This window comes from Oncorhynchus clarkii, chromosome 5, assembly GCF_045791955.1.
Source record: "Oncorhynchus clarkii lewisi isolate Uvic-CL-2024 chromosome 5, UVic_Ocla_1.0, whole genome shotgun sequence".
Classification (NCBI taxonomy): domain Eukaryota; kingdom Metazoa; phylum Chordata; class Actinopteri; order Salmoniformes; family Salmonidae; genus Oncorhynchus; species Oncorhynchus clarkii.
The window spans coordinates 64,804,653-64,829,060 of record NC_092151.1 but is presented as its reverse complement, the minus strand read 5'-3'; the positions used below and the strand labels follow the sequence as shown (position 1 = coordinate 64,829,060).

Below are 24,408 nucleotides of genomic sequence, written 5' to 3'. Positions count from 1 at the left end.
GTTTTTGTTACTGTCACTGTTACTGTTACTGTTTCTGTAGTGTTACTGTAGTGTTACTGTTACTGCACTGTTACTGTGCTGTTACTGTTACTGTAGTGTTACTGTTACTGTTAATTAGTGTAACTGTTGCTTTTACTGTTACGGTTACTGTTACAATTGTGGTAGTTTTACTGTCACTCTAGTGTTACTGTTACTGTAGTGTTACTGTCACTCTAGTGTTACTGGTACTGTACTGTAACTGTTACTGTAACTGTTACTGTTACTGGTACTTTAGTGTTACTGTTACTGTTACTGGTACTGGTACTGTTACTGTGGTGTTACTGTAGTGTTACTGTCGCTGTCACTGTTACTGTAGTGTTACTGTTATTGTTGCTGTAGTATTACTGGTACTGGTACTGTTACTGTGGTGTTACTGTAGTGTTACTGTCGCTGTCACTGTTACTGTAGTGTTACTGTTATTGTTGCTGTAGTATTACTGGTACTGGTACTGTTACTGTGGTGTTACTGTAGTGTTACTGTCGCTGTCACTGTTACTGTAGTATTACTGTTATCGTTGCTGTAGTATTACTGTAGTGTTACTGTTTCTGTAGTGTTTCTGTAGTGTTACTGTTATTGGTACTATTACTGTAGTGTTACTGATACTGTTACTGTACTATTACTGTTACTGTTACTATAGTGTTATTGTTACTGTTAATGTAGTGTTACTGTAGTGTCACTGTAGTGTCACTGTACTGTTACTGTTACTGTTGCTGTAGTGTTACTGTTACTGTTACTGTTACTGTAGTGTTATTGTACTGTTACTGTTACTGTAGTGTTACTGTACTGTTACTGTTACTGTTGCTGTAGTGTTACTGTACTGTTACTGTTACTGTAGTGTTACTGTTACTGTTACTATAGTGTTATTGTTACTGTTAATGTAGTGTTACTGTAGTGTTACTGTACTGTTACTGTTGCTGTAGTGTTACTTTTTCTGTAGTGTTATTGTAGTGTTACTGTAGTGTTACTTTCTCTGTAGTGTTACTGTTACTGTAGTATTACTGTAGTGTTACTGTAGTGTTGCTGTTACTGTTACTGGTACTGTTACTGTGGTGTTACTGTAGTGTTACTGCTATTGTTGCTGTAGTATTACTGTAGTGTTACTGTTTCTGTAGTGTTTCTGTAGTGTTACTGTTATTGGTACTATTACTGTAGTGTTACTGATACTGTTACTGTACTATTACTGTAGTGTTACTGATACTGTTACTGTACTATTACTGTTGTGTTACTGTTACTGTTACTATAGTGTTATTGTTACTGTTAATGTAGTGTTGCTGTTACTGTACTGTTACTGTTACTGTTGCTGTAGTGTTACTTTTTCTGTAGTGTTACTGTAGTGTTACTGTACTGTTACTGTTAATACTACAGTAGTGTTACTTTCTCTGTAGTTTTACTGTTACTGTAGTATAACTGTAACAGTTAGTTAAACACACACACACACACACACACACACACACACACACACACACACACCTTCTCTATGTAACACAGCAATATGCACGTACATGTAGGAGGAGGAACTGGTGTGACAGTGTTTTGGAGTCAGAGAGCAGTGTTTCAGCAGGTTTGCATTTGCTAGTTCCTTGATGCTGCCTTCATTCCCTTATTGAAAACATCCCCTGGAATGTCCTGCAGCAGCCATAGCCCAGCCACCACTTCACTGACACACACAGTGAAGGAGAGAAAGTGTGTGTGTGTGTGTGTGTGTGTGTGTGTGTGTGTGTGTGTGTGTGTGTGTGTGTGTGTGTGTGTGTGTGTGTGTGTGTGTGTGTGTGTGTGTGTGTGTGTGTGTGTGTGTGAGAGAGGGGGGCGGAGGCGAGTGAGTTTTATGGCCTAGAGAGTTGTTAATTAATGTATACAGTAATACAATACATACTAATATTTGTATTTTAGACAAGTTGCTTTTGTCTGTTATACAAGTTTGTGACTTTGTGTGTGCACTGTGCATGTGTGTGTGTCTATGTATGTGTGTGTAATAGGTTATTGTTCAGTTTTGGACCGATGTGTTTTGCAGTTGCATGTGGAGTGGTGGGTTAATTAAAGCCATAGTTGTATTCTTGCACTCTAGATGTTGCCTGCTTTGTCACAATGCCTCCCCCTCTCTCTTTCTTCTCCCCTCTCTCTCTTCTTCCATCTGTCTCTGTCTGCTTTCCTGTCTGCCTCCATCCCCCTTTATCACACTGACTCTATCTCTCTCCTCCATAACTCCATCTGCTCTGTCTCACTCTGTCTTTCCTTGTCTTCCCTCCTCCCAGTAGGAACGTTTTATGGAGCGAGAGAGGAGGAGACACCAGGGAAAGACGACTAGTGGTCTCCCCCGGATAGTTCAGTATTGTATTTGTACAGGTGTGGCATGGTGTGTGTTACTGTATCGGTGTGGGTGTGCATCATTTAACAGTGGTGCCTCTGTCTTAGTGCCCACCCTGTTGGGCTGACGTGTCCCTCTCTGCCTCCCCCTGCGTGAGACTGACGATGCACAGGCCCCGTCTCCCGTCGCTGAGCTGGGACTGTGGCGGGGAGACAGCCTTTTTTGGCTCTCATACATCTTTAACTCACACGTACACACACACACACACACACACACACACACACACACACACACACACACACACACACACACACACACACACACACACACACACACACACACACACACACAAACACACAAACACACATATACACACAGACACACACACACGCACACACTCATACACACAGACACACAGAGACAGACACACATACACACACGCACACACAGTAGACAGGCAGATACATACACACAGGTGCTCATATAAGATCTGTCTGATATTAGATTCACTACAAGTCAGAGCTGAAGAGGTGCAATATTAAAACATAATGTTTTCATCAGTCATCTCCCCATTAGCAGAAGACCCAGTGTGGAGCCCCATCACTTTTCTGTCTCCTCTCCTTAAAGTCTCTATACAGTGCAAGGCAGATTCATGACAACCTGTCACAAACGTAGTATTGACATTCTTACATATTTTTTCAGTCCTGAGTCCTGACCCATAGCTTTCTACATACAGTATGTATGACACAATCCCCTGTTATCATTATAACTACTAATAATGAATCTGGTATAAGGTTAGAGGTTGGGCCAATAGTGCCAGTCCCTCTTTCTGTCAGGCCTGTATCCTCTCTCAGTCCCTCTCTCTGTCAAGCCTGTATCCTCTCTCAGTCCCTCTCTCTGTCAAGCCTGTATCCTCTCTCAGTCCCTCTCTCTGTCAGGCCTGTATCCTCTCTCAATCCCTCTCTCTGTCAGACCTGTACTTTCTCTCAATCCCTCTCTCTGTCAGGCCTGTATCCTCTCTCAGTCCCTCTCTCTGTCAGGCCTGTATCCTCTCTCAGTCCCTCTCTCTGTCAGGCCTGTATCCTCTCTCAGTCCCTCTCTCTGTCAGGCCTGTAGCCTCTCTCAATCCCTCTCTCTGTCAGGCCTGTAGCCTCTCTCAGTCCCTCTCTCTGTCAGGCCTGTATCCTCTCTCAGTCCCTCTCTCTGTCCCTCTCAGGCCCTGACGTGTTAGCTTAGCATTAGCCTGTGTGCTGGTGTGGATCCCAGGCAGCTCTAATTAGATCTGTAGGGCTCATTAGTCTGCTTGTAGATTACATGCTTCATTAGCCTCTGGAACAACATATCACAGCTCATTCAGCACTAATGGCTGCTACGCCACATTGCACTGACACTTGTACACTCACTCCATCTCCATAACTCTCCTCTAGCTAATACAAACACACATATTCTCTTTGTCACACACTCCGGCACACATTGCAAGTATTGCACGGACATACAAATGCACGCAGACACACAATGTCGATTACACTTGCAATTTTTTACACAATTTGTCTAAAGTCTGTCATTAATTACTATGTATCAGCTGATCTGAGACCTACAAATGTATCTAACATGTAGCAGAGGGACTTGTTGTAATAAAGAGGGGATGAGGGGGTGAAGGGTGGAGGAGAGGAAATGACATGATGAAAGTTGGAGCAGGAATGAGATGAGAGCGATAAAGAGAGCTTTGAGTCGGGGTCTATGAGGGTGCCATGGCTTCCATCACATTCATGCACTGCATAGCTACCGTCAGCATGTGTGTGTGTATGTCTGTCTGTGTGTCTGTGTGTAAGAAAGGAGCCTTTCTCCAGACGCCTGCCAGCTGCCCTCCCCCTCCCGTCCTGTCCTAGCAGAGAAGGAGTTAAGACCTCAGCTGTCAGCAACAAAAACAAACTGAAGGGGCAATTTTCACTAAATGTTTTAACCCCACCACAGGCCCAGCCCAGCAAATCCCTGTCTCCCCCTCCTCCCGATCTTTTCTCTTGCCTTACCTCCCTCTTTCATCTCTCTTCTTCCGCAGTCTCTCTCGCTCCTTCCCTCCTCCCTCCCTCTCTGTGTCTCTGTCTGCCAGGGGAGGTTCACACACAGCAGTGTGGCAGCAGTGGCTGGAGTCTGTGGGGTCTGGCAGACAGAATGAGAGCATACAGACAGTCTAAATATGTAATGCCAGCAGGAATCACTTGAAATGTTCCTACAGAAAAGCACTGGCCCCTACAGTGGTCCTGACATAGTCCATGTGGTGCAGAACCAAGGATGCCATGGTCAGGCTGTGTGTCTCTGAGTATGCAGTGTAAAAGGGGTTGACCTACAGGGGGTAAATAAGTATAAATGCTTTTTCTGACTTGATGCATTAGGGGACCTGGACCGAGACACGTCCTTTCGCAATCATTGGTCATCACACCCCACCGGTAATGGCATTCAGAGGGTCTCACCCACTCCACGGGGGGTAGTCAAGATGTGATGTGTGTTGTCTTAAATAAACAGTTGTAGAAGGATGCTATTAGCCAAGGAATCATTCCATGTTATACATATACAGTGCCTTGCGAAAGTATTCGGCCCCCTTGAACTTTGCGACCTTTTGCCACATTTCAGGCTTCAAACATAAAGATATAAAACTGTATTTTTTTGTGAAGAATCAACAACAAGTAGGACACAATCATGAAGTGGAACGACATTTATTGTATATTTCAAACTTTTTTTAACAAATTAAAAACGGAAAAATTGGGCGTGCAAAATTATTCAGCCCCCTTAAGTTAATACTTTGTAGCGCCACCTTTTGCTGCGATTACAGCTGTAAGTCGCTTGGGGTATGTCTCTATCAGTTTTGCACATCGAGAGACTGAACATTTTTCCCATTCCTCCTTGCAAAACAGCTCGAGCTCAGTGAGGTTGGATGGAGAGCATTTGTGAACAGCAGTTTTCAGTTCTTTCCACAGATTCTCGATTGGATTCAGGTCTGGACTTTGACTTGGCCATTCTAACACCTGGATATGTTTATTTTTGAACCATTCCATTGTAGATTTTGCTTTATGTTTTGGATCATTGTCTTGTTGGAAGACAAATCTCCGTCCCAGTCTCAGGTCTTTTGCAGACTCCATCAGGTTTTCTTCCAGAATGGTCCTGTATTTGGCTCCATCCATCTTCCCATCAATTTTAACCATCTTCCCTGTCCCTGCTGAAGAAAAGCAGGCCCAAACCATGATGCTGCCACCACCATGTTTGACAGTGGGGATGGTGTGTTCAGCTGTGTTGCTTTTACGCCAAACATAACGTTTTGCATTGTTGCCAAAAAGTTAAATTTTGTTTTCATCTGACCAGAGCACCTTCTTCCACATGTTTGGTGTGTCTCCCAGGTGGCTTGTGGCAAACTTTAAACGACACTTTTTATGGATATCTTTAAGAAATGGCTTTCTTCTTGCCACTCTTCCATAAAGGCCAGATTTGTGCAATATACGACTGATTGTTGTCCTATGGACAGAGTCTCCCACCTCAGCTGTAGATCTCTGCAGTTCATCCAGAGTGATCATGGGCCTCTTGACTGCATCTCTGATCAGTCTTCTCCTTGTATGAGCTGAAAGTTTAGAGGGACGGCCAGGTCTTGGTAGATTTGCAGTGGTCTGATACTCCTTCCATTTCAATATTATCGCTTGCACAGTGCTCCTTGGGATGTTTAAATCTTGGGAAATCTTTTTGTATCCAAATCCGGCTTTAAACTTCTTCACAACAGTATCTCGGACCTGCCTGGTGTGTTCCTTGTTCTTCATGATGCTCTCTGCGCTTTTAACGGACCTCTGAGACTATCACAGTGCAGGTACATTTATACGAAGACTTGATTACACACAGGTGGATTGTATTTATCATCATTAGTCATTTAGGTCAACATTGGATCATTCAGAGATCCTCACTGAACTTCTGGAGAGAGTTTGCTGCACTGAAAGTAAAGGGGCTGAATATTTTTGCACGCCCAATTTTTCAGTTTTTGATTTGTTAAAAAAGTTTGAAATATCCAATAAATGTCGTTCCACTTCATGATTGTGTCCCACTTGTTGTTGATTCTTCACAAAAAAATACAGTTTTATATCTTTATGTTTGAAGCCTGAAATGTGGCAAAAGGTCGCAAAGTTCAAGGGGGCCGAATACTTTCACAAGGCACTGTATATACATAAATGGCCAATGGTGTCTTGATGCATTAGGGGACCAGAACTGGGACACGACCGTTCCCGGTCATCGGTCATCACACCCCACCGGTGGAAGCACTTATTGGGCTGCATGCATAGGAAATGAAATCATTATGAAAGGGAGGAGGGGAGGAGAAAGGGATGAGGAGGGGAGGAGAAAGGGATGAGGAGGGGTAAGGAGGGGAAACACTCCTGATTCCCATTAATCCCTCTACTAAAACAGAGCCTGAGAGCTTCAGGGTGGAATTTCCTGATTCCTGCCTTTAGATTTACACGTCAAGCGAGAGCTGCTCTGTTCAACACCATGGTTCAGCTGGTTCAGATGCAATGCGGCTAGGATTTCTCTCCCCCGGTTTGTTGACTGGAAGGCTGGGAGGTGATTTATAGATGAGCTGGTACTGTAGAAGTATACATGTACACCCAGGGTTACAGTGCAGGGATGCTGGAGTTATTAAAGCTTTGTTACATTAATCATTATCACATTGTGGAGGGGGCTGATAGTGCTCTGGCAGTGAGTCAGACAGGGACTTCCCCGAGCATTTATACAGAGGCAGGTACACACTCACACGCATGCACGTGCCCACACACAAGATTACATGCATACACACGCATACCCACCGATACACACACACACTGGCACGTTGTGAACACATACATCAGATAGCACTCATATTTCCAATTAGGGTAGAGGAATGCATCCTTATTTTCCTTGGCCAACTTTTTTTCTTGGAGTCCAGATTTGTGTGGTTTGTTTCCATTCCATCACCACCCCTTTGTCTCTCTCCTCATCCCTCTCTTCTCTTGTCCTCTCCCTTTTTCCCCCGGTCTGTTGTTCCACAGCCCATGAAGCAACAGCTTGTGTTTGTTTGCAGCATAGTAACAGTGAACAGCATGCGCTCTGTGTGTTCTGTGTGTGGAGGTCTACGCCGTCGTCCCCCTCCTCCACCTCAGGTGTCCATCAGCCAGCCTGCCTGCCTGCCCATGCTCTGAGAGCATGGATCCCTCTCTCCTTCTTACGCTGGCACAGCCTCCCTCTCCCACTGGCCTGTCCATATCCACATCACTCTCTACAGTAGAGGGATTATCCCTATGTCCACTCACCATTCAGCATCGCTTGACTATATTGACAGGGTGCAGGGATGGGTATAGGGAGGAGTGGAGCAAGGCGAGGACAGGCTGAGGGAGGAATGGGGTGCTGACACGGCTGGAGTCAGGCCCACAAAGCTCTCAGCCTGGGTGGCAACCAGACACACGCTACTATAGAGGAGAGAGGGATGGGGAGAGAAAGAGGCTGAATATGTGGCTATTGAATGTGTGTGTTTGTGTGTGTTGCAGGTGTGCTTGAATGTTTGTTTGTGTGTGTGGGTTTTACATATGAAATCTGGAACCCTGGTTCGGTTTCCTGGAGCTTTTTTTTACATTTGATTCCACAAAATATGTTTTTCTTTTACAAGACCTGTAAATAATTGTTTCAGGGTATGATTTGAGAGATGCACATTCTACATAACGTTAACAAGCTAGCTAGTTTACAACGCAACTCACGCTGCCGCGTCACAATACCTGGTACTCTTGTCCTGGATTCTGGAACCGTTACTCACACAGGTCCAGGATTCGTTTCAGCCTGGGATCGTTTGCGTTTCACACATGCTTTATAGCGTGGATCAGGGTACCTACAGCTCCAGGATCATACAGGGGATACGTGAAAGCACCCTGACAAATCAAGAAAGAGAGAAGAATGCAAGATATCAGAAATGTATTTTCTAGCTCCTCTAATGGTCTCTAGAGTCAGAAACATTCCCTCTGAGAGATACAGACCAGACAGGGAGGAGGGTACACTTGGCCCCCTGTAGCAGGTGTGTGTTGCTGGCTACAGTCCTTAACTCTGTGGCTGTCTGGTGGCCAGGAAGAGAGATGACCACACACACACACACACACACACACACTTCTAATTCATCCCACACATACCCCGGACCAGACTAAATGACTTCCTCTGCCTGTGGTAACCGTACGCCTCAGTAAGAACTCTGTTCAGACTGTTTATGTATGACATCAAACAGAGACTAAATAAACAAGACACATCAGACAGATTGACCTCACAGGAGGAATACACAGGGCTTTTTTTCACTGAGCACTAAAGGGCTTCATAGCTGAAATTAATCAAATATCTGCTTTACACAGATACGGGGGTCATTGAAGCTGTCTGCGTCCATTCTGGGAGCAGCTTTCAGCTGTGGAGGGCACAGGAGAGGACAGGAGAGAGGAGGAGAGGAGTAGAAAGGCAGAGTGGAGGGGGGTAGGAGTAGTGGTGGCTATTCAGCAGCCCAATGATCTGGATGTTGGCCAGTCTGTTAGTTTTTGCCATGATGCTCCTGTACTGCCCGCGTCTGACTGATGGAAGTGGGGAGAACAGGCTGTGGCTCGGGTGGCTGAGGTCCCTGATGATCTTCTTGGTCTTCCTGCGACACCCCCCCCCCACCTCCCACCTCCCACCTCTCTCCTCTCTCTCCTCTGGAGGGGCCTGTTGTGGGGGAGGGAGAGTGCTGTAATCTGGCCGTCTGATCTGGCCGACACTCTGCGGTAGCCTCTCCTCTCTCATCATGCCAATCCCAACGCAGCCTTTGAACTCCGCCGCCAAGAAAGTCTAGTACCGCTTTTTTCTCCCCCAGGAATGATCAGAAAAATCATAATAATAAAATAGAGGGTCTGAAAAAAGCTGGCGAGCTTGGGAGCTTGAAGATTGTCAGCGTGCTGTTAATAAGCTGGAGGAGCGTGCGGAGGGGGTGATGTCAGAGAGCATTAGGCCTTATTGCTGGGTTGAGTGACACCTGGGATTATCATCTGTAGAGAGGAATAAAACAGCTTTCATCAGAGTGGGGCTGGGGCATGTCTGTTTGATGTCAGAGTGAAGGAATCACACACACACACACACACAGGGGTTTGGGGAAGGAGGCCAGGAGCAGAGTGCACTACAATATGGGGTCATTAGGAACAAGTGTAGTGAATGATCAAGGGCCAGTATGTGTTAGGAACTAAGGATGGTCTCACTGCCACCATAACAGGCTCACTGCCACCCTGTCTCTTCAGACCTCTGATTCAGACTAGAGACTACCATGTCTCTTCAGACCTCTGATTCAGACTAGAGACTATCATGTCTCTTCAGACCTCTGATTCAGACTAGAGACTATCATGTCTCTTCAGACCTCTGATTCAGACTAGAGACTATCATGTCTCTTCAGACCTCTGATTCAGACTAGAGACTATCATGTCTCTTCAGACCTCTGATTCAGGCTAGAGACTACCATGTCTCTTCAGACCTCTGATTCAGACTAGAGACTATCATGTCTCTTCAGACCTCTGATTCAGACTAGAGACTATCATGTCTCTTCAGACCTCTGATTCAGACTAGAGACTATCATGTCTCTTCAGACCTCTGATTCAGACTAGAGACTATCATGTCTCTTCAGACCTCTGATTTAGACTAGAGACTATCATGTCTCTTCAGACCTCTGATTCAGACTAGAGACTATCATGTCTCTTCAGACCTCTGATTCAGACTAGAGACTATCATGTCTCTTCAGACCTCTGATTCAGACTAGAGGCTATCCTGTAACCATCTGTCATCATTACTAAAGAGAAGAGATTTTCTGGACCACGTTGCCTGATCAGGAAAAACTCTGGGCCCTATCTGAGATGTTGTGTTTCCTGTTAGGTCACTTCCTGGGGAACCACAGTGTGTTGGACATCCTGAGACAGGAGGGCTACGAGGTGGTGCACACACCATCACACTACCAGGAACCAATCCCAGAGTGAGTACAGAGACACACCCCACCCACGCAGCAGGGCTACAACCCAAATACATACACACACAGACTACAGTATTGTTTACGCACTAACACAAACACACACATTGATACATGTGTGTATGGCCATTGAACACTAATTCATATGAGCCCTCTCACAAACACAGTCACAAGTTACCCCATAACTTTACAATCCCACATCAACTAGAGCAGAAACACATGACATGTACTAATTGACCCCCACAGATGTGCTAAATGTTTTAGTACATGTAGTACACCATTACAACCAGAGCTCAGCTAAGTAGGAATCCTTTGATTCCCCCAACCCTCACTCCCTCACCCTGCCAGCTGTGAGAGGTGTGCCAGCCCGCTCCTTGCTACCCCTTGGCATGGCTACCTCATAGAAAGGCCTCAACCATTTGCCTCCTGGAGAGGGGTGCTGCATCTCCTCACGCAAACCAGCCCCCAGTCTCCTGTGAACTCTCCCACCCCGAACAGGCAGGCAGCAGCAGGAGGACTTGGGAGGGGTTGATCCAAGGGCCGAGCAGGTTGGGCCCATTAAAATAGCAGCGCTAATGGTTACAAGACTCACATGAACTAGGGTGAAAATGGAAAAATTAGGAACAATAAGGGAAATCGCATAAAACAGAGCTACATTAAAACCTCCCATCCAGCCACTGCTTTTACAAACTCACTTCCCCACTGCAAATTCCAGCTGTAACCAACCCGTTCCTTCCTGGCTCATACACAGAGCAGGCCCCAGCCGAGCTGAAGGCCACAGCAGTTCTGTTTCAAAAACTGACAAGTGGACTGACTGTGGTCGAAACACAAAAACACAAAACCCCTCAAAGCATGTTGTGCTCTCTGATATGAGGTGACACAACAACACAATACATCAGGAAGCTTGTCGAGTGTTTATCAAGTGTAAACCTCTAAACTGAGCCTCTGAACCCAGAGGCACCACGTGTTCTCTGCTCAATAGAGATATTATGACAGAAGGAAAAAGTGACTCAGTGTAGAGTAGCTATAGCAGCCAGCCACTGTAGTCAGTGTAACACTGGCAAACACAGAACTGAGCACTGTGTTGTCTGGACTTGGCGCCTCATTATGATGTCAAACCTCCAGGGTGTTAACTGATGGGAAAGCAATATGACCCTTCATATACATAGTAGGAAGAAGTTTCCCCTAGATGTTGAGATATATGGGGTTTGGGGTTTTCTGATCCTATATCTGTGCCTACAGGCAACTACCGGTAACCAGATAGGGAAAGACAGATAAGGAATGAACTCCTTGTGGATTAGTGTAGGGCCGTGTTTCAATACTGTTGAAATCTATTCTAACTTCCTCCTTTCCTGCTCGCACATGATTGTGTTGATCAAAGCAATGTAATAGAACCCTTACTTTCACCTATCCGACCGTTACATTAGGGACTACTTCAATGAAATGAATATGGTAAGGAGGAATTTCTAAGGTATTGAGTTGTCAGGGTGGCTGGGGCAGATGTCACTCAGACAAGCCTCCACATGGGTTACAGCTTCCTCCCTTGTGGCTCGTTTAGACACTTAGTCAACTTTTTACAAGCACAGAGGGCATTGTGTCCCTGTTTGAAGTTCAAAGCCCTTTGGACCATATAGATAGACTAGAGAGCACCGTGATGGTCAGGTCACCTTAAACCACACACCATTACACATTCACACACAGCATACAAGGAGAACCTCCCTAAAGTATCTGACATAATATGCTTAAACTGCTCACCAACCTTGTTCTGTTATCTTTAATCTATTCTAGTGATAAGGGAACATACAGCCAGGTCTATACCATAGAGCTATGATATTTAATAAGCATATAGTGTTCTGTTCCACAGAGAACCAACAGAGAACCCCAGCGATGGGGGCTCCGATGCGGGTAAAACCTCTCCCTATGACTGGGTGACCAGCCCCTCAGACCTGGATGGTAGCCTGGATGGTTTGGAGGAGCTGGAGGATGAGGAGCTACCCCACATGCTGCTGCCAGACAGCCTGAGCCAGCTAGAGGAGTTTGGGAGACATAAGCGCCCCCGGAAGGCCCACCGCAGCCATGGCCGCCCACGCCTCTTCAGTGACCTGTGGGTCCGCATCGGTGACGGGTGAGAGAAGAAGAGAACAAATACACACACTGTCTCTAGGTCTTTATTGAACCCATTCAATGACAACCGAAAATAGCATAAAATGAAGGGTAGCAGACAGTGCAACTGGACACTCACACAGCAAGAGACACTAACAAGCTCTACCACAGTGTTCCTGTTAACCTGACTGATCTTGTTCTCCTACCCTCCAGCACCACAACTCCTCAGCCTAATGTGAGGATAACCAATGGCTATGTGACAGTGGAGCCTCTACTCACCCACCAGGAGCAGAGGAGGAGGACAGGCCTCTACCCTCCAGTGGAACCCCCCAGCCAGTCCTCACCCTCAGCGCTGCCCACCCCCAGCTCAGCCCAGTACACCATCGGCACCACCCACGCCCTCACCTGCCTACTAACGTTACTCACCTCGCACCTGCTGTTCACCTCCTGACCACATGGTGGCGCTGTCTCCACAGACAAAAACTCATACTGTCTATACCTGAGCACCATTATGTGCCAAGAACCCTAGAACATACAAATATCTACATATAAAGATTCTGCAAATGGGAACTGGAGGTGGAAATGAACTGCTATGGGCATGGAACTTACACAGAACATAGAACATGTAGACATGGATATGAGGGTAGAGGACAACAGACAGACACACCAAGGACTTCTGAGACAGAGCTGTCCGTCTTCAGGCTTCTGTGAAGGGAACAGGATCAGTCTGTGAAAAGTTATTTAAACTCTCAATGTGTGGAATAACTTTCACCCATGACAAATAGATAAACGGTCTCTATCAGAGAACTAATGGAAGATACTATATATACGACATCCATATTATGAAGTTGTCAGTAGAGGCCAAGTCTTAAAATCACAAGAAAGCAATATGATAAATAATCATAATAAATGTTATTATTATGAATAATATTGATATTAATGATGAGAATAGACATACTAATCACTATAATAACAGCTATAACTCTGTAATAAGGTCTGATATCTTAAAGACATAGGATGTGGAGCACACATTGGACGTTTTTGTAAATTGTGCATTTTGTTCATAAAGAAATATTGTATATTTATTATTTCTCGAAGAGTATATTTTCATGCATTTGATGATTCCTGGAACAATAAACTTTTGGAAATTCCCTCAAGTTTCTTGGAGTTCCTATTTCTCTAGGCCTGCATGTCAATACTAATGCCAGTTAGTATTCCATTCCAAGCACGGTGCGCTAATGTAAAGGTGAGCTTAGACCTACAGAAAACTTAGAGGGGAATTCTCCAAGAATTGAATTCACTGCCCTCTACAGGATCCAATTGGAATGCAGGGATTGTCATCAAGTTACACGGCATGGTTCCACTTTCACCACCAGGTGGCAACAGCGGCTTTAACAAAAAACAACAATCATAAAACGCTCAAACTCCAATGTGAAGCCAATTAAGACTCCATGGTCATGGACACTTCTGCTACTCCCACCACTTTCAGCAACGCTCTTGTTAGCTTTTATGTAGTCACAGTATATATATTATGTAGAATTTATGTAGTCACAGTATATATATTATGTAGAATTTATGTAGTCACAGTATATATATATTTATATTATGTAGAATTTCCAACAGTGTCCGATTTAGCACAATATGTTATTTTTCTGCAGCAGGCTAGTCTACAACAGGTGGCAATAGTGACAGTGAGTTGACTATTCAAAGAACTCAAACAAAGCTAAGTGCTTTGTTTATATATATATATATACAAACTAGGATTGAAACTAGAATTGTCGTATTTTCACTGGTGTCATATTATTTTATCTAATCAAATTCAGTGTAGATCTCACCATAGGGCTAAATCATTTGATTTAAAAATCGAAACACAATTTCAGTGGTTAAATTAATTTGGTTATTGTTGGCAGCCTGGTTAAAAAACTATTGTACTTTTTTTCAGTTGAGAAAACGACTCATTGACTTGTAACCAGTTGACTATATTTTTTTAGTTTGATCCAAAGAGTATTAAAACATGTTTTACAGTGTAGTCCTATTCCACACTGCATCTACCAGAGTAGGCTACCGCTCTTTAGATGTATTTTTACCTTTGGTATTTGATTTGTTAAAGTCTGTTTTTTTTTGTGCAGAATAAAACAAAAGATCGTTATTTCTTTGTTTCTTTGTTCAAACTGTCAATTCAATGTGACAGGTTTCTGACTAATATTGCCTAATGTGAACAATCATCATACAGTATAGGCCTATGCAAGGAAAAGAGAGGTTAGTTCATTTTCTGAATTGTGGGAGCACCGTTTCACCTACAAAACACACAGCGGTGATTAAAACGTTCTTTTTTCAATGGGACAGTATAATATTATGCATGGCCTCAACCCTTATCTAGGCAAACGCCTATCTATTTATATGAAACATGTTATTTATTTATTCATTAATTCATTAGAATTTCATAGTTTAAATAGTTTTTAAAAAATCTAACACATTGGTTGACTGCAACATGTTCCACCATATAGTAAACACAAACCAGATTTAATGAGCTCAATAATTATGACTCTTATGATCCATCTATTCTATTCTGTATGAGACTATGATAATATGTAACATTCCATTTGAGATTGAAATCCATTTAAGTTTGAAAATATTTTTATTGACAGACACCTGTTCAAATTGGCAGCAAACATACACTTTTGTCAAATGAAAGATAAGGAAGTAGCACAATCAGCTGCTATGAATTGATGCAACATGAAAGATACAAAACACAATCACAACACACTCAATAAAGTACAATTCCCAATACCTTATAATATAAATCAAGTATAACAGTGTGAATGCTTCTCGTGAAAGCCACTCCTTCACAAGTAGTATCCTAACTGCCACAGCCATTATACCAAGTTGTTCTGATGGTGGTTGCTTGCTAACTAAATCCCCTTCACCTAATTGAGATGCTCCAATGACACTCTAACCCCATTAATATTCATTGGATAATAAATTATGATAACTGTCTAAACTTTGTTCCAATTTCAACTTCCTCTATTCCTTCCTTCAGACAAAGTTTCTGGCATGATGGAGAGAGGGGAACAAGTTTTTAAAAATAAACAGCTATTTCGCCCCTTAAGCCAAGACAGGACAATGTTTGCCTTTGCTAAAATACCATTTTCCCTGTGCTTTGGGGTGTTGTTTGACAGAGTCGGGGTCCTGACAGAGTTCACACAGGACTGACCCTCACTCTGCCCAGGAGGGAGATCAGTCTGCATATAAATAAAAGATTACAGCTGAAAATCCATTTCTGGGCAAACTCATTACAAATTCTTCTTCACCTTAAATGGTTCCCCTTCTTTTTGAATTCTCCCCTCTATCTCCCGGCGCTCCCCTCTCTCTCCTCCCCTGTTGCTCTCCCCCAGCGGTAATTACCAGCACAAGTCCTTTTTGCCCTTTGATTTGCACCGTTTCACAAATGAAGGTTAAGTTTGTTTAACCGCAGTGGATTTGCCAGTCATGTTAAAGCATATAATGTGGCAGATCCTTGCTTTCTCCACACACCTCCACCCCTGGCCACACTCCCCCTCTCCACACACCTCCACCCCTGGCCACACTCCCCCTCTCCACACACCTCCACCCCTGGCCCCACTCCCCCTCTCCACACACCTCCACCCCTGGCCACACTCCCCCTCTCCACACACCTCCACCCGTGGCCCCACTCCCCCTCTCCACACACCTCCACCCCTGGCCCCACTCCCCCTCTCCACACACCTCCACCCCTGGCCCCACTCCCCCTCTCCACACACCTCCACCCCTGGCCCCACTCCCCCTCTCCACACACCTCCACCCCTGGCCCCACTCCCCCTCTCCACACACCTCCACCCCTGGCCCCACTCCCCCTCTCCACACACCTCCACCCCTGGCCCCACTCCCCCACTCCCCCTCTCCACACACCTCCACCCCCCTCTCCACACACCTCCACCCCTGGCCCCACTCCCCCTCTCCACACACCTCCACCCCTGGCCCCACTCCCCCTCTCCACACACCTCCACCCCTGGCCCCACTCTCCCTCTCTACACACCTCCACCCCTGGCCCCACTCCCCCTCTCCACACACCTCCACCCCTGGCCCCACTCCCCCTCTCCACACACCTCCACCCCTGGCCCCACTCCCCCTCTCCACACACCTCCACCCCTGGCCCCACTCCCCCTCTCTACACACCTCCACCCCTGGCCCCACTCCCCCTCTCCACACACCTCCACCCCTGGCCCCACTCTCCCTCTCTACACACCTCCACCCCTGGCCCCACTCCCCCTCTCCACACACCTCCACCCCTGGCCCCACTCCCCCTCTCCACGCGCTTCCTGGAAGGTTGGGGATGGAGGGGGTGGGGGTTCCAAGGTTAAGGCTCGCCGGGGCCCAGGGCCGAGGTGGGCTGCAATGGATCATGCACCAGACTGAGTTGACTTGACTGGAGGGGGATGAGGAAGTTGTTAAAAATCACCTCTGGTAAAAGGATTACAAATCAAACAAAAAAGCTTAGTGGTGTGTTTGCCTTGTGAGGGCCTTTAGGTGCTTGGTGGTGTGTTTGCCTTGTGAGGGCCTTTAGGTGCTTGCAGGAACCAATTGAAAGCAGCATGATGGAGGAGAGAGATAAGAAAGCAATTGTTATCCAGTCCAAGGTCTTCCATCAAGGACCTTAGAGATCAACACCATGTTGCTTCTATTAAGGTTATAGTTGGTGAGTTGTGGTAATAAATTGAAAGGAAGGAAAATACACAAAAGACAGACACCCCAATTATTGTATGTTGACATTTCAAATGGTTTCCTTTGTATGAACCTATACATAATAGAAATCACAGAAGCCAAGGCATCAGGAGCTGCGAAGAGCATATCAAATGTATAGGTTTTGATTCTAGAACTATTGCACAATCAAAACACAACCCATACAATTGATACATATTGCCATTAACAATAACCTTTTACACCAAGGTGTTAAACCAATAGTGACTGATACATATGCGGAATACTTCATCCATTTAGTATGATGAATTGTATAGAGTAAGGTATTGTAAGAAAATATACCATTTCTATCAACTTAACTAACCACTGGATAGTGTATGTTCCACCAAACCAAATGGCTGGCCTTCTCTGTCAAGACATCAGCAATAAAGCTTTGGAAAACAAAGTGGACATGCCCTCGGATAGATAGCTGCCCTCTAAAAGATATTCCCTCTGATAAAGGATGCTGAGGCACACTGCAGATGGGGAAACAGGACTCCTAGTATACTATAGGACATGACCTGAAACTACTAATCTTGTCTCTGCAAGGCTTAATCCATACTGTAGCATTACAACTGAGTTCAATGGGTTTATAGTCAGGTGCAAGCAAGGCCCTAAGACCAACCCAAAGAGAAAAGGGACAAATGAAATACAGTATATTATATACTACATTGTTCCTATTGGTTTGACTGTTTCCATACCTTTATGTTATGGATACACATGGCAACTCAAAGCACTATCGAAGTGGCTGTTTGCCCTACAACATGGCCGTGTTTCCATTGAGATGACTGTTTTGCGACACGTGAGTGTGTGTTTGAGGAGGTGAGAGCGAGGGAGAGAAGGACAGTGTGTGTACAAGGTAGAGGGAGAGGAGGAGGTGAGAGCGAGGGAGAGAAGGACAGTGTGTGTACAAGGTAGAGGGAGAGGAGGAGGTGAGAGCGAGGGAGAGAAGGACAGTGTGTGTACAAGGTAGAGGGAGAGGAGGAGGTGAGAGCGAGGGAGAGAAGGACAGTGTGTGTACAAGGTAGAGGGAGAGGAGGAGGTGAGAGCGAGGGAGAGAAGGACAGTGTGTGTACAAGGTAGAGGGAGAGGAGGAGGTGAGAGCGAGGGAGAGAAGGACAGTGTGTGTACAAGGTAGAGGGAGAGGAGGAGGTGAGAGGAGAGAAGGACAGTGTGTGTACAAGGTAGAGGGAGAGGAGGAGGTGAGAGCGAGGGAGAGAAGGACAGTGTGTGTACAAGGTAGAGGGAGAGGAGGAGGTGAGAGCGAGGGAGAGAAGGACAGTGTGTGTACAAGGTAGAGGGAGAGGAGAAGGTGAGAGTGTTGTGTTTCACAGGTTTTTGCGACGATGCACTGCTTTATTATTCAGCACAAGGGGCACTTCACCATCCGAATGGCTTCTCTTTGATATCGACAGCAGCTTGAGGGGGAGAGTGCACTCACAAACAGGCGCAGGCAAATTTATTCTTAAAAAAAAAAAAAATAGTTGTGTACTTCTCTGGCAGCGGTGGCCGCACATGCGGGGAGCCAATCGCTTTGATGCTCCAACAGTGACACCCAACACGGTAATGAAATATGGTAATTACACACACATGAAAGCCATGCTACACAGACCAGGGGGAAAAGGGATACAAACAAATATGACTTTATCCAAAGATACCCTTTGTGATGAATTCTCCTTTTCATAAACATATATTTTATTCTATTGGGGAAGCACAATGCAGCATGAGCCATCATTTGACCCCGCGAAGGCTCAGGGTAAGAGGTCCACTGATTAAGAACCTCATTGTTCACCCTCAACAATAACAACACAGATAAACAGAACAGGGGGGTTGTCCACTGTGCTCTTCACTGTGCTGCTGCTGTTTCCTTTCTGTGTCCCAATCAGTAGTAAACTGTCCATAGGAGAAATGATTGGCAGGTCCTGTTGTGTTGGTCAAGGCACTCAAGGCAGTCAGTCTCCCAGCAGGGATGCACATGATACTGGACATTGGGATCTTCATGTTATACCTTTTTGTGCCCAATTCTGTCTGCTCCATTGATTGACAGATGCATCTTCCACTTGTACATTCCACACATGCCTCTCAATAGAACTACATGATGCACTTAGCTTATATTGAGCTAGGTGGCCAAAGAGCATGGGAGGTAGGGGTGGAGAGGTGAAGGGTGGATAGAGAGTGAAAGAGCATGCAAGAAAATGGGTGGAGGGGGCTGTCTGTTTGACCATCAGTGTTTGCTCTTGAGTCAGACACCAGAGCCAACCCTTTCTCTCTTTCTCACACGCACAAACACACACACACACACACGCACGCACACGCACACGCACACGCAAACGCACACACACACACACACACACACACACACACACACACACACACACACACACACACACACACACACACACACACACACACACACACAAACACACATACACCTTAGCCTTCCTAGCTTGGTCCCTCCAGGGACAGAACTGGAGGTCAGGGAGAAGGTGGAGGTCAAATGAGCCTGGATCAGTCCTGCTTAAACACTGCTAATATGACACAGTGTGTGTGTGTGGGGGGGGGGGGGGGGGGCTATGACAATCTAACTGGGACTAAATGCTCCATGAACAAACACACACAGATGCACTGTGCCGATGCGCAAAATCACACACACACATTCACACGTACGCATGCAAATACACACCTTAAGGTCAGAGCACGGGGTGAGAATGTTAAACGCTCATCCTAAGGACATCAAATATTTTCCTATCTGTCACTGGTATTGGCAAAGAGCCTCTCTGAAATATATAAGGGAAAAGGAGAACTGAACCATATAGTTATTAGAATCTGAGAAAAGTTAGAGAAAGCTCTTATATCTTGCTTAATTGTGTTGAGATGAGGATAAACTCTGGGCACCAGTGACCATGGTACAGACATGGCATACAGATGGGGCCAGCTAGCAGTGTCCTCTCTCTCAGAGTGCAGTGATAGGAGTTTTATTCCAGTCCTGCGCCTCTTTCATCACCTCTCTCCAGGTGTATCCAGGTAACTCCAAGGCCACCAGGCTCTTAAAACAGGACAGTCAAGGTAACAGGTAATTGCAAAGGCGTCTCGTAAAATGGTCTGTTTGCCCAGAGCTGAAGGAACACAACCTCCTCTTTCATATGTCAACCTGGACTCACAGGAAACACACAGGACAAGAAGACACTGCCAACACTGCTCCTCCATTGTCTTACTGTATATCCCGGCTCTCTCCCTATCTCTTTATCAATCAACTTGCTTCTTTGTCTTCACCTACATGTTTCTCCCCCTTTCACCCTCTCTCTTTTTTTCTCTGTCTGTCCTTTAATCTTGATCTCAGTTGTTCTGCCCTCTCATTCTACTCAGCCTGTCTCACTCTCGCTCTATCTCTCTCTCTGTCACTCCACCATTACCTCATTTTCATTTGTCTTTATGATTAACCTGGTTCTCTGTCCTCCTCCCACCTCCCAAACACCACTCTTTTAATGTTTGATTCCAGGTGATAAGAGCAGTATGAGAGATGAGCCTATAAGAGAGCAGGAGTTCAAATGAGTTCATGTGGTCAAAGGCCAGAGGCTGGGGAGGGACCGCAGACACACATACACGCTGCACAACAAACTGCCTTCTGGGAGGTCTGGCTGTCCTTGCCTGGCCTGGCCTGGAGTCTCTGGACCAGGCCCAGCTCGGCACTCAAGGTGACAGAGGACTGAGAGGAAACTAGCCAAGAGCCAAAGCACTCCACCAGAACCACTGCATGGCTGGCCACACATCCACATACAGTAGGCCTGCACAGGGAGAGAACACACAGGACTATCTACATCTATCTACACTGTCTATCTACACAGCAGTAACTATAGTATTTACCAACAGTATCCATGTACAGAATCTATAGATCTACCCCACAAGCACTTACACCCTGTAATACACACACACACTAGGCTGCACAGCTCACTGTTTACTGCTGGACACTGTCACACTCCATTTCCTCACCTTCAACAATCACTTGTTTGTTTCCATCTGTAAACAAACATCACAAGAAAAATAGACACCGATAGATAACTTAACTCTCTCCCTTTCCCTCTCCCTCTCCTTTCCCTTTCCCTTTCCCTTTCCCTCTCCTTTCCCTTTCCCTTTCCCTTTCCCTCTCCTTTCCCTTTCCCTTTCCCTTTCCCTTTCCCTTTCCCTTTCCCTTTCCCTTTCCTTTCCCTCTCCTTTCCCTTTCCCTTTCCCTTTCCCTTTCCCTTTCCCTCTCCCTTTCCCTTTCCCTCTCCCTTTCCCTCTCCCTCTCCTTTCCCTTTCCCTTTCCCTCTCCCTTTCCCTTTCCCTTTCCCTTTCCCTCTCCTTTCCCTTTCCCTTTCCCTTTCCCTTTCCCTCTCCCTTTCCCTTTCCCTTTCCCTTTCCCTCTCCTTTCCCTTTCCCTTTCCCTTTCCCTTTCCCTCTCCCTTTCCCTTTCCCTTTCCCTTTCCCGCTCCTTTCCCTTTCCCTTTCCCTTTCCCTCTCCTTTCCCTTTCCCTTTCCCTTTCCCTCTCCCTTTCCCTTTCCCTTTCCCTTTCCCTCTCCTTTCCCTTTCCCTTTCCCTTTCCCTTTCCCTCTCCTTTCCCTTTCCCTTTCCCTTTCCCTCTCCCTTTCCCTTTCCCTTTCCCTTTCCCTTTCCCTCTCCTTTCCCTTTCCCTCTCCCTTTCCCTTTCCCTTTCCCTTTCCCTTTCCCTTTCCCTCTCCCTTTCCCTTTCCCTTTCCCTTTCCCTTTCCCTGTCCATTTCCCTTTCCCTTTCCCTTTCCCTTTCCCTCTCCTTTCCCTTTCCCTTTCCCTTTCCCTCTCCCTTTCCCTTTCCCTTTCCCTCTCCCTTTCCCTTTCCCTTTCCCTTTCCCTCTCCCTTTCCCTTTCCCTTTCCCTTTCCCTTTCCCTTTCCCTTTCCCTTTCCCTCTCCCTTTCCCTTTCCCTTTCCCTTTCCCTTTCCCTTTTCCTTTCCCTTTCCCTTTCCCTTTCCCTTTCCCTTTCCCTTTCCCTTTCCCTCTCCTTTCCCTTTCCCTTTCCCTCTCCTTTCCCTTTCCCTTTCCCTTTCCCTCCCCTTTCCCTTTCCCTTTCCCTCTCCCTTTCCCTTTCCCTTTCCCTTTCCCTTTCCCTCTCCTTTCCCTTTCCCTTTCCCTTTCCCTCTCCTTTCCCTTTCCCTTTCCCTTTCCCTTTCCCTCTCCTTTCCCTTTCCCTTTCCCTCTCCCTTTCCCTTTCCCTTTCCCTTTACCTTTCCCTTTCCCTCTCCCTTTCCCTTCCCTTTCCCTTTCCCTTTCCCTTCCCTTTCCCTTTCCCTTTCCCTTTCCCTTTCCCTTTCCCTTTCCCTTTCCCTTTCCCTTTCCCTCTCCTTTCCCTTTCCCTTTCCCTTTCCCTTTCCCTTTCCCTTTCCCTTTCCCTCTCCCTTTCCCTTTCCCTTTCCCTTTCCCTCTCCCTTTCCCTTTCCCTTTCCCTTTCCCTTTCCCTTTCCCTCTCCTTTCCCTTTCCCTTTCCCTTTCCCTCTCCTTTCCCTTTCCCTTTCCCTTTCCCTTTCCCTTTCCCTTTCCCTTTTCCTTTCCCTTTCCCTTTCCCTTTCCCTTTCCCTTTCCCTTTCCCTCTCCCTCTCCTTGCCCTTTCCCTTTCCCTTTCCCTTTCCCTCTCCCTTGCCCTTTCCCTTTCCCTTTCCCTTTCCCTTTCCCTTTCCCTCTCCCTCTCCTTTCCCTTTCCCTTTCCCTTTCCCTCTCCTTTCCCTTTCCCTTTCCCTTTTCCTTTCCTTTCCTCTCCCTCCCTTTCCCTTTCCCTTTCCCTCCCCTTTCCCTTTCCCTTTCCCTTTCCCTTTCCCTTTCCCTTTTCCTTTCCCTTTCCCTCTCCCTTTCCCTTTCCCTTTCCCTCTCCTTTCCCTTTCCCTTTCCCTTTCCCTTTCCCTCTCCTTTCCCTTTCCCTTTCCCTTTCCCTCTCCCTTTCCCTTTCCCTTTCCCTTTCCCTTTTCCTTTCCCTTTCCCTCTCCCTTTCCCTTTCCCTTTCCCTTTCCCTTTCCCTTTCCCTCTCCCTTTCCCTTTCCCTTTCCCTTTCCCTTTCCCTTTCCCTTTCCCTTTCCCTTTCCCTTTCCCTCTCCTTTCCCTTTCCCTTTCCCTTTCCCTTTCCCTTTCCCTTTCCCTCTCCCTTTCCCTTTCCCTTTCCCTTTCCCTTTCCCTTTCCCTTTCCCTTTCCCTCTCCTTTCCCTTTCCCTTTCCCTTTCCCTTTCCCTCTCCTTTCCCTTTCCCTTTCCCTTTCCCTTTCCCTTTCCCTTTTCCTTTCCCTTTCCCTTTCCCTTTCCCTTTCCCTTTCCCTTTCCCTCGCCCTCTCCTTGCCCTTTCCCTTTCCCTTTCCCTTTCCCTCTCCCTTGCCCAATCCCTTTCCCTTTCCCTTTCCCTTTCCCTTTCCCTCTCCCTCTCCTTTCCCTTTCCCTTTCCCTTTCCCTCTCCTTTCCCTTTCCCTTTCCCTTTTCCTTTCCTTTCCTCTCCCTCCCTTTCCCTTTCCCTTTCCCTCTCCCTTTCCCTTTCCCTTTCCCTTTCCCTTTCCCTTTCCCTTTCCTTTCCTTTCCCTTTCCCTTTCCCTCTCCCTTTCCCTTTCCCTTTCCCTCTCCTTGCCCTTTCCCTTTCCCTTTCCCTTTCCCTTTCCCTCTCCTTTCCCTTTCCATCTCCTTTCCCTTTCCCTTTCCTTTCCGTTTCCTTACTCTTTCCCTCTCCCTCCCTTTCCCTCTCCCTCCCTTTCCCTTTCCCTTTCCCTCTCCCTTTCCCTTTCCCTTTCCCTTTCCCTTTCCCTTTCCCTTTCCCTTTCCCTCTCCCTTTCCCTTTCCCTTTCCCTCTCCCTTTCCCTTTCCCTTTCCCTTTCCCTTTCCCTTTCCCTCTCCTTTCCCTCTCCTTTCCCTTTCCCTTTCCCTTTCCCTCTCCCTTTCCCTTGCCCTTTCCCTCTCCTTGCCCTTTCCCTTTCCCTTTCCCTCTCCCTCCCCTTTCCCTTTCCCTTTCCCTTTCCCTTTCCCTTTCCCTTTCCCTTTCCCTCTCCTTTCCCTTTCCCTTTCCCTCTCCCTCTCCTTTCCCTTTCCCTTTCCCTTTCCCTTTCCCTCTCCTTTCCCTTTCCCTTTCCCTTTCCCTTTCCCTTTCCCTTTCCCTTTCCCTTTCCCTCTCCTTTCCCTTTCCCTTTCCCTCTCCCTCTCCTTTCCCT

General features: G+C 46.4%; 1 protein-coding gene across 1 annotated transcript in view; it reads left to right on the top strand.

The window, feature by feature from the left end:
• Positions 1–13,616, top strand: part of LOC139410169 (TraB domain containing 2B) — a 90,624-nt gene extending 77,008 nt beyond the window's left edge. The window contains exons 5-7 of the mRNA XM_071155620.1: positions 10,271–10,367; positions 12,226–12,486; positions 12,678–13,616. Of these exons, the coding sequence (XP_071011721.1) occupies positions 10,271–10,367; positions 12,226–12,486; positions 12,678–12,915 (596 nt within the window). The 3' untranslated portion in view covers positions 12,916–13,616. The remainder of the gene's footprint in view (positions 1–10,270; positions 10,368–12,225; positions 12,487–12,677) is intronic.
• Positions 13,617–24,408: the final 10,792 nt, after the last annotated feature.